This window comes from Xenopus laevis, chromosome 1L (assembly GCF_017654675.1).
Source record: "Xenopus laevis strain J_2021 chromosome 1L, Xenopus_laevis_v10.1, whole genome shotgun sequence".
Classification (NCBI taxonomy): Eukaryota; Metazoa; Chordata; class Amphibia; order Anura; family Pipidae; genus Xenopus; species Xenopus laevis.
In genome coordinates this window covers 230,809,949-230,820,858 of record NC_054371.1, presented here as the reverse complement: position 1 = coordinate 230,820,858, position 10,910 = coordinate 230,809,949, and the positions used below count along the sequence as shown (strand labels likewise).

General features: G+C 43.1%; 1 protein-coding gene across 1 annotated transcript; it reads right to left on the bottom strand.

Annotated features, from left to right (window-relative positions):
• Positions 1–5,102: 5,102 nt before the first annotated feature.
• On the bottom strand, positions 5,103–8,729 carry LOC108718999 (E3 ubiquitin-protein ligase TRIM39). The gene is given in 4 exon segments (XM_018267583.2): positions 5,103–5,610; positions 5,612–5,726; positions 5,729–6,721; positions 8,512–8,729. Coding segments are annotated over 3 exon segments (1,614 nt in total). The 5' UTR covers positions 6,720–6,721; positions 8,512–8,729.
• Between the last annotated feature and the right edge of the window lie 2,181 nt (positions 8,730–10,910).

Here is a 10,910-nt window from a genome sequence, read left to right as displayed (position 1 = left end):
ACAGCCGTATCAGATATAAGAAGGGCAGACGGGACATTAGTTACAGATCCTAAACACATAGTGGAAGAATTCGCAACCTATTACCAGAACTTATATCAATCTACTATACCACACACAAACACTGTGCATGCTCGATTCTTAGACTACATAACAATTCCCAAAATGCACGTCCAAGATAGAATTTCCATAAATCAACGAATAACCATAGAGGAAGTCAAATCAGCTATAGCATCTCTTCCTGCCAACAAAACACCAGGTATAGATGGTCTTCCATCCAATTGGTATAAGGCCCTAGCAGAGCAACTAGCCCCTCACCTATTAAATATGCTACAAAAATCATTTGATGTTGGGGCCCTTCCCCCCTCATTTGGAGAAGCCCTTATTGTAGCGATTCCGAAACCGGGAAAGGACCCCAGTCTGTGTAGCTCTTATCGCCCAATCTCGCTCATAAATACGGACGCAAAAATCCTTGCAAAAATACTGGCTACAAGACTACAAAGTTATATAATAGATCTCATCTACCCAGATCAATCAGGCTTCATGCCGGCTTAGATCCACAAACATTAACATTAGGAGACTCTACACCAATTTATCTATCCAACATGAAAAAATGGGAAATAGAGCAGTGGTCTCGCTAGACGCAGCAAAGGCATTCAACTTCATAGAATGGCCCTATCTCTGGGAAACCCTCTGCAGGTTTGATCTGGGCAGCCAATTTATTAAATGGCTTCAGATGCTGTATCACCAGCCAATGGCAAGAATCAGAGTTAACAGTCTAATGTCAGAGCCTTTTTGCTTAGGCAGAGGCACCCGGCAGGGTTGTCCCCTCTCCCCTTTTCTCTTCGCGTTAGCAATAGAACCCCTAGCCATTGCAATCCGAGCTCAGACCAAATAATCGGCCTCAACAGAGGTCCTATCACGGAAAAAATATCCCTATACGCCGACGATATGCTCATCTACCTAGCGGACACCCAAAATTTTCTAGCCAAACTCCTCGATGTAGTGGAGCAGTTTGGATCAATATCTGGTCTCAAATTAAATTGGGACAAATCCCTATTATTCCCACTAGATCATCAAGGCCTCCAAAACCTCCCATCCAATGCCCAGTTAAAATGGGTGAATGAGTTTAAATATCTTGGCATGAATGTACAGCTAGACCTTATACAACACATACAAAAAAAACCTAGACCCTATAATCACAAAACTAGCTAATGACCTACAAGCCTGGACAAACCTCCCACTAACCTTATGGGGGAGAATTAATCTTATTAAGATGATCTACCTCCCCAAATTCCTATATTACCTACATAACACCCCAATCCATATTCCTCAGTCTCTCTTCAAAAGGATCAACAGCCTGGTTCTCCCCTTTATCTGGAACCAAAACGTCCCTAGAATTGCCGGGGTAAAATTGTTGGCAGAAAAAGAAGATGGAGCCTTAGCCATGCCTAATTTTCAGCTATACTACTTAGCAGCTCAACTATACTACCTACACTGGTGGTACCACCCTGACCCATACAACCCCAATATGGCGCTACAAGCCACATTGGTGGGATCACTAGAAGGCCTTAAAAACCTACCCCTAAGCCTACACCTAAGCCTGGACTCAATCCCTGAAAATCCTCCAAAAGTGCCCGGTTAGACTTACCCGAAAACCTCCCACTATGGGGCAATTCCCACCTCACCCACTTCCGTAACCTAGAAGATTTTCTTTATTGGCCGAAACAGGGAATTAAATACCTAGGAGATCTGATAGGTAATGACACCTTCCTTACCTATGAAGCACTCCAGACTAAATGCTCTACACCAAATGTACCACTATTCACATATTTTCAGATCCATCATACATTTAAAGCGCAATTCGGTAACCTTTCCCCCATCCTAACTAATTTGGCGGTGGAAGAAACTCTATTAGTGGAACTACCCAATAAACTGGTGTCTAAGTTATATTGTAACTTGCTTACTTCTGTTCCTCCCCCATTTAATCTAGGGCTGGCGAAATGGCAAACACATATCCCTGTGCTCACACAAGAGGACTGGGATGAGGCCACTGACAATATGTACACTAGCTTAATAGCAATACGAGATAGATTAATTCAATATAAGGTCTTTCATCAACTCTACATAACCCCCCAAAAGCTAAAGAAGATGGGTAAAAGAGAAGATGATGCCTGCCCCAGGTGTGGAGCCTATACAGCCAATTTCTTACATATGATCTGGGAATGCCCAGCTATAGCTGAATTCTGGTTGCAAGTAATGGCAACTCTAGCAAACACACTAGACTATCCACAAGTACTTTCCCCCATGGTATGTCTATTGGGAGTAGTGGACGAATTGGTACCTATGGTATATGCAAGATTACGATTCTGGGTATTGCTCTTTTACGCTTAAAAATTTGTAATAATGCATTGGATGCGGTCTAACACACCCACAAGGGACTCCTGGATTAATCTAATCAAGCAGACAATACCTAAAATTAAATTTACCTATGAAGCCAGAGGTAGTGCAACCAAATTTGATAAAATATGGAGTCCCTGGTGGGAGTCAGGACCTGGGGCAGAACCAAGGGATACTGAGAGTAGGATGTGATGGATTGCATATACAAATCTATGACATTTACCAAAACTTATAAAGTTATACTCCCTTATACTCCTCAGTGAACAAAACCAGAGACAAATGTAATTTTAAGAACAAATGTTTATTACTTGTATTGTTACAAATTAAAAGAAATAAAGTTTACCTTTAAAAAAAATATATATATACCCATATCTATACTAACTATAGAGTTTAGTATCACAATAGCCTTTGTATTATGTCTGTCCAAGAAATCATCCAAGTCCCTCTTATAGTCATTAACTGAATCATCACCCGGCAGTGCATTCCCCAACCTCACTGTCCTCACTGTGATGAACCCCCTACTCTGTTCCTTTAAATTAAACTTCTTTTCCTCTAGTCTGAAGGGGAGGCCTCTGGTACGTGATTCTCTTTATGGGTAAAAAGGTCCCCTGCTATTTGTCTATAATGTCCTCTAATGTACTTGTAAAGTCTAATCATGTCCCCTCACAAGCGCCTTTTTTCCCCCAGAGAAAACAACCCCAACCTTGTCAGTCTCCCCTCATAATTTAACTCTTCCCTCCCTCTAACCAGTTTAGTTGCACTTAGTCTCTGCACTCTCTCCAGCTCATTTATATCCCTCTTAAGGACTGGAGTCCAAAACTGCCCCCATACTCCAGATGAGGCCTCACCAGGGACCTATAAAGAGACACAATTATGTTTCATCCCTTGAGTTAATGTAATTTTTTATACAAGACAGAACTTTATTTGCTTTGGTAGCCACAGAATCACACTGCCCAGAATTAGACAACTTGTTATCTACAAAAAAAATCCTAGATTCTTCTCATTTAAGGAAACTCCCAACACACTGCCATTTAGTGTATAACTTGCATTTATATTATTTTTGCCAAAGTGCATAACCTGCATTTATCAACATTGATCCTCATTTTCCAGTTTGCTGCCCAGTTTTCCAGTTTAGACAAATCACTGTGCAAAGTGGCAGCATCCTGCATGGAACCTATAGTTCTGCACAATTTAGTATCATCTGCAAAAATAGAAACAGTACTTTCAATGCCCACCTCCAGGTCATTAATAAACAAGTTGAAAAGCAAGGGACCTAGTACAGAGCCCTGCGGTACTCCACTATCAACACTGGACCAATTAGACTTAGATGTTCCATTTACCACCACTCTTTGTAGTCTATCTTTTAACCAGTTCTCTATCCAGGTACAAATACTATGTTCCAGGCCAACATTCCTTCATTTAACCAGTAACCTTTTGTGTGGCACTGTATCAAATGCTTTAGCAAAGTCTAAGTAAATCACATCCACTGCCATCCCAGAATCGAGGTCGCTGCTCACCTTCTCATAAAAAGAAATTAAGTTAGTCTGGCAAGATCTATTACACATAAAACCATGCTGGGACAAACTCATAGTATTATGATTTGCTATAAAGTCCAGTATCTTATCCTTTATTAACACTTCGGAAAGCTTTCCTTCCATTGGCGTCAGACTAACTCGCCTATAGTTTTGAGGCTGAGAACAGGACCCTTTTTTGAATAGAGGCACCACATTAGCAATTCGACAGTCTCTCGGCACTATGCCACACCTCAATGAATTGTGAAAAATTAAGTAAAGAGGTTGGCAATCACAGAGCTAAGCTCACTGAGTACCCTGGGATGAATACCATCTGGCCCTGAACCTTTGTTAATCTTAACATGTTCTAGTCTCTTTTGAATTTCTTCATGTGTGAACCATGCATCATTAGTTGTATTACTAGAATTGGGACTATTAAGAAGGAAACCTTCATTAACTGGTTCCTCATTTGTGTAGACAGATGAAAAATATGAGTTCAGAATCTGCGCTTTTATTTTGTTTTCATCAACCAGCTGACCCCCCTCTGATAGTAAAGGTCCCATCCCTTCCTGCTTCATTTTTTTTAATGTTGGATTTTTTTAACTGCTTGCTGCAATATTATTTTCCATATCAATTTTAGCTTGCCTTATAACTTCTTTCATTATTTATTTGCCTCCTTGTACCTTATAAATGTTTCGGCTGTACCAGCTAACTTGAAAGCCTTAAAAGCAGGTCTTTTCTTACCCACCTCAACACCAACGCTTCTATTGAACCAAAAAGGTTTTGCTTTGCAACAACATTCCTTGCTTACAAATGGAATATACTGACAAGTATATTTATGAAGCAGCATTTTAAAGACTTGCCATTTTTGTTCTGTGTTTAAGCCTGTGAAAAGCATTTCCCACTTGATATGTTGCAGAGATGCCCTTATACTGTCAAAGTTTGCAAGTCTGAAATTCAGTGTTTAGTTACTCCCTTATAGAATTGCTTCTGCAACAGAATCTCAAAGGAGACCATGTTATGATCACTATGAGTTCAGTATTATTAGTTATTACAAGGTCCAAAAATTAGTTATTCCTAGTAGGTTCTTGAACGAGCTGGAATAAAAAGTTGTCATTCAGCATATTTACAAACCTACTAGCTTTTTCTGTCTTAGCAACCCCATTACCCCAGTCAATGTCTGGATAATTGAAGTCACCCATAGCAACAACTAATAATTCTTACCCAGGAATTATCATCATCATCATCATTGTCATCATCAAAATCCCACCCTACCCCAAATGCAGCATGAAGGGGCTCAGTGAATGTGGCAGTGAAGGTGTGTAAGTGTCTGATTGGTTCACTCAGCTCATAAAAGGACAGACGTCCGGCCTCATAGTCCAGTGAGATCCTGATTCTCCTGCAGGAAGAGACTTGGGGTAACTGTGTGCCTTTCATGTCATGTCTCACTGAATATTTATTGTCCCATCTGTATAAACACCAGGACTTGTTATTAGTCCCAATCCACGACTGATCCCCTCCCCTCTCTATACTGGGATAGGCCACCCCTACCATCCAGTTCCTTGAATCACTGACCTCCACTTCCCAGTAATATCTGCCCAAGTGGAAACTCCTGGTGCTTAAAACCTGAGGCCAAACCTGAAATCTCTCTGGGGTTTGTGGGTGATGCTGGTCTGTACGTGAGTAGGAAGCAGATTTCCTGTCCCCTGATACAGATAAATGATTCCCAGTCGTGTTTATATCCAGTAACAGGTCTGTAGCCTCCTGCCCAGGGATCACTCTTCCCTTTACCCCAGTCACAATGGCAGCTAAGCCTGTGAGTAATGTCTCTGAGATCAGATCCACATCCAGATCCCCTACAGCAGGGACCTTTATATCATGTCTCTCTCTGCCCCCCTCATTATCTGCAGCTCCATGTGATTCCCGTTCCTGTAGGACAGTGAGTGGATCTGCCATGTTGCACAGCTCCTCAATGTGACGGATCTTCCTGGACAGCTCGTCCTTCTTTATTTCCAGCTGCTCCATCAGATCAGTGAGTGTGAGTGAGAGCTTCTCTTTCTGGCTGGAGATGTCACTCAGGAGTCGCTTCTCTAGGGCTTCCAGCTGTTCCCTGATGTCTCTAAACAGGGCAGTGACTCTCTCTGTCTCACCGGCTGCTTTTTCTGCCACTTCTCTCCTGCGCTCCTGCAGTCTCTGGGCTCCTCTCTCAGTCTCCTCTCTCTCTGGCCTCAGTTTCTCCAGAACTTTCCTCAGTTTCTCTTTCTTCTTCTCAGAGGCCTCACTCAGCAGCTCCACCCTGTGGCCCCTGTGCTCCTCAGCCATGCAGCAATATACACAGACACAGACAGACTCCTCACAGCAGAAATACTCCAGAACCTTGTGATGTACAGAACATTTTCTCCCCATAAAGGAGTCGGTGGGTTGGGTCAGTACATGTTCTGCTGACTTGCTGTGCCCCCTCAGGTGGGTATCACACAGAGAAGCCTCACACAGGAGACAGGATTTAGCAGCAGGTACAGGAGAGAGGACACAGTAGGTGCAGAAGATCCCAGTCTCCCCCGGCTCTGTCTCAGTTGGACGGAATCTCTTTGCTATGTTACCCAGAGTTCTGTTCCTGAGCAGGGCAGGGCGTTCCTGATACTCTGCTCTACATTCAGGGCAGGAATAAGCCCCAGATCCCTCCTGGGTGTCCCATGTTGTCCCAATACAGTCCCGGCAGAAGTTATGGCCACACGGCAGGGATACAGGATCAGTATAAATGCTCAGGCAGATGGAGCAGCTCAGCTCGTCTCTCAGATCAGCAGTCGCCATCACTGAAATCAAGAACAAGAAACGAAACTGAAAGTTCCTCTCTGTCTCTCTATAACCAGTGGAACTTGTTTTATGTTGAACACAAGGTGGGGCAAGTTTACTGCTTTAACTTTAGACTCCTGTTTAACCTTTAACTGTCAAGTATTTTATAGTGTAGGTGTAAAATAATAGAAATGTGATGCCAGGGTTTCTTTGCAAACAATAACAAATTGGCTTTATTTAATATAAAGCACCACGGGTTGATAATACTCACATCAATGAGGCAACAGCATATAATACCAGGTAAAGTCACAGGTTTAGCATATGCAGCAAAGAATGGTACCACTGAAGGAACAGCAGGGGGAGTTGAAAGTATACACCTTCCAGGTTGTCAATACCTCATGTGGCCCTGATCCCTACTATAGACATGGAACAGGGATAGAATAATAACCTGATTCCCTTGTCAGTACTGCAGTCCCTTTACTACAGGCAGCAGATCCTGTGGAGAGCTACTCTCTTCTATCCTCCTTGGTGGAGCTCAAAGCTGTTCTTGCTAACTAATACTCACTGACCCTCTTACTAGAGAGTGCTATAACAGTGTGTATCCTGCACACTAGATAACCTGGTTCCTGGGGTCCCTGTTCCCCAACTTTTACAAAGGGGTTGTCCCTTTAAGGCCTAACACTTTTGGGGCTATGTTGACTCCAGGCTCAATGGATCAACTGCTGCAGGCCAAAGAGGAAAGACCCCCCCCTGCAAATCACTATGTTACAGTGAGGCAGGACATGGTCATCAACCTATGGGACAATGAACTGGTTATGTAAATAAGTACAAATGGTTACATGGGTTTTTATCCAGCAACAAGGAAACGAGGCACTGGTAGGAGCATGAAGCCATAAGGGCCATTAGACCTATGGCTCCCTACATACACTCGGGGGGGGGAAAACATTTTTGTGGCATATAGAAAAATACACAATTTCAGAATTTGCAGAAATTAGCGCAACATAAAAGTAACAATAAATCCACTTCTGGTAGTCTCTCCTGTGATCTGTTATTAACATGTTATTTATTATTAACATGTATTTATAGAGAGCTAACATATTGCGCAGCTCTGTAAAGTAAATGTGTTTATACAACTAAATCACATGAATTACATATGTAGTACATATGGAGTTCCATACAAAACAACCAATACTGGTGAGGGAAGGCCCTGTTCAAAAGAGCTTACAATCTAAAGGGAATGGAATTAGACACTAGTTGTGGGAGTGGGCATGATCAGAATTAAGTGGGTGAGAGATGTGGTACTGTATCTGGTAGTTAAGCAGAGTGAGTGTTGGCTTCTCTAAATAAGTGTGTATAAGAGATCTTTTCAGAGCAGAAAGGTTGGGAGAAAGTCAGACAGAGCATGGGAGAGAATTCCAGAGGTGGGGTGCAGCCCCTGCAAAGTCTTGAATGTGGGAGGGGGAGAAGATACTACTCCATAGTAGGAGACACTGAAGGAATGATTAGTGAGGTAAGATGAGAACCAGGACAGGGCTGTGTCACGAAGGCCAAGCAAATGGAGGAGAGAGTGATCCACAGTGTCAAATGCAGAGGAGAGATCAAGCAGTATAAGTAGTGAGAAGGGGTTGTTGGCATAAGCTGTTAAAAGGTCATTAGTTAGTCAGGTTAGGGCAGTTTTAGTGGAGTTTGTTGTTTAAAGGACCAGTAATGTCAACATTTTTTATTTAAAAAATGCATTCTATATGTTAAAAATAATGGGCATGGCCTAATAATGCCCTATAATAATTTCAAAATACCCTTTCTCCATTACCTGTGTAAAAAGGGGAAAAAGCAACCAGTTTGCCACTGCGTGTGCGCTCCCAACGCTGTTCCTCCACAAAGTGCCGGAAGTCAGGAACAGGATAGAGAGAGAGAACAAGCTGGGGAGAACACTGTACGGTTGGGCAAAAGAGCGGGGAGAGAGATTGCGGAACAGGAAGGCTGCGGGGGAGAAAGGGATTTTGGAACGGAAGAGTCTGTGGGGAGTGAAAGAATTGCTAGGGGGCATAGTACAGCTGGGGAGAGACTGTGGGACAGAAATTGTGCGGGAGGGGGAGGAGGAGGAATTCTGAAATGGAAGAGAAAGGAAGGCTTGTCAAGAAAGTCTGTGGGGAGTGAGAGAAATGCTGGGGGGAGGGAACAGAACAGCTGGGCAAAATAGCTCAGAGAGAGACTGCATGGAGAGAGACTTCTGGGTGGGAAAGAGACTGCTCAGTGGCAGACAGGCTGCTGGGAAAGAGACTGCTGGGAGGAAGAGAGACTGCTGAGAGGAAGAGAGACTGCTGTGGGGGAGAGAGACTGCTGGGAGAGAGACTGTAGTGAGAGAGAATGCTGGGGGGGAGACTGTGGTGAGAGAGGCTGCTGTGGGGGGGAGAGACTGCTGGGAGAGAAATGCTGGGGGAAAGAGAGACTGCTGTGGTGGGAGAGAGACTGCTCGGTGGCAGACAGGCTGCTGGGAGAGAGATTGTGGTGAGAGAGAATGCTGGGGGTGGAGAGACTGCTGGGAGAGAAATGCTGGGAGGAAGAGAGACTGCTGTGGTGGGAGAGAGGCTGCTGGGAGAGAGACTGTGGTGAGAGAGTATGCTGTGGGGGGAAGAGACTGCTGAGAGAGAGACTGCTGGGAGGAAGAGAGACTGCTGTGGGGGAGTGAGACTGCTCGGTGGCAGAGAAGCTTTATATTGGGGGGATAAAGACTGTGTGGAGGGAAAGACTGTGTATGGGGGGGCTAAAGCATTTATATAGGGGGGCTGTGTGGAGGAAGAAAGCTGAGTATTTGTTCTCTGTCTTGTTGTTCATATTATATACTATTTTACATTTTTAGATTATGGCACCAAAGAAACTAATTCTGTTGAGTGAAAAGGAACCTGAAGCACAAAGAACTAACATGGTTAGTATATAATATATGATTGGAAACAGAGTCCTCCATTTTCAAACATTTGAATTTGTTCTGACTCACCAGTGTTTTATTTTTTATATAGCAATCCCAAGGGCAAGGTGATCTGACATGTTTTGGCAACGAGCGAGTGCGAGACACACCAAGTGGACGTCACCATCAAAGAGCAGACAATCGAATTGGGACAACTGAGTGGTGTAGGTGTGGCAATTGTGTGCCATGAAAACTGTGGAGGAATCCTCTTGTTGTATGGAAGTATCATCTGTGGAAAATAAATATCTACAAGAAGGCTGCATCTGCCATAGCAGGAAATTTTTACCTGAGGTGTTTACATAAATCCCACCTGGAATACTTATTATATATTTTGGAACATGCACCGCCCCACAGGTGGAATAAGCAGCCACAACAGACAAGTTCATCTGACCTTTACCTATAGATTGAGGATTATGGGAATCATTTCGGTGTGTTTTCCTTATGTCAAGAACATCTGTTCTAGGCAAAACTGCTTTGTAAATGGCACAATTGGCCATGGTTTTTTATCCACTTTAGCTCCAACAATGGCCAAAACTGCTCCAAGAAAAAAGTGCAGAAACCCGGTTTGCTCCATAAAGTCGTGCCAGTGTTGTTAGCCCTATATAAAATAATGGCACACAACCTATCCCCTTGGCGTGTAATGACCAGTGCAGAACAACATTTTTGTGCAGATCACTAATCCTCGCTTTCTTCTACAGAAAATTACGACAGACTTCCTATCGGTCATTCATCGCCTGGATTTATGGCTACGTAGGGCCCAAGAAACGGGTGCCTATTCCAGCCTGTGTCATTCAAAAAGTCTGCAGCTCTTACCCAGACCCCAAAGGCCGGTACAGAGGATTTCTAAAAAACAAAGCGAAAAGGCACATGGGCTGCCATAGACATGGGATCCGTAAGCAAAAATAGTAAAAATACAAATTTTATTCAAGGATGTTGCATTAAAAACATGGTGCACGCAAAAATAGGTTGCAGGCAGGGTGAGAGCATGGCTTGACGCGTTTTTTGACTCAAAACTAGTCACTTCCTCAAGAAGCCAATGCGCCTTCTGCCAAATACGCATATATGAAGCTTCCCCCCCTACTGTTCAATTAGGGAACTGATGTTGAATAATATAAGTAATAATATAAAAGTGATATAATCATATAATTGAATTATGTAATTAAACGCTACATGAAAAAGTACTTAAAAACACAGTCACTACTATCGCCCATAACAAATAAATTTATAAATGTAAATACACGGAC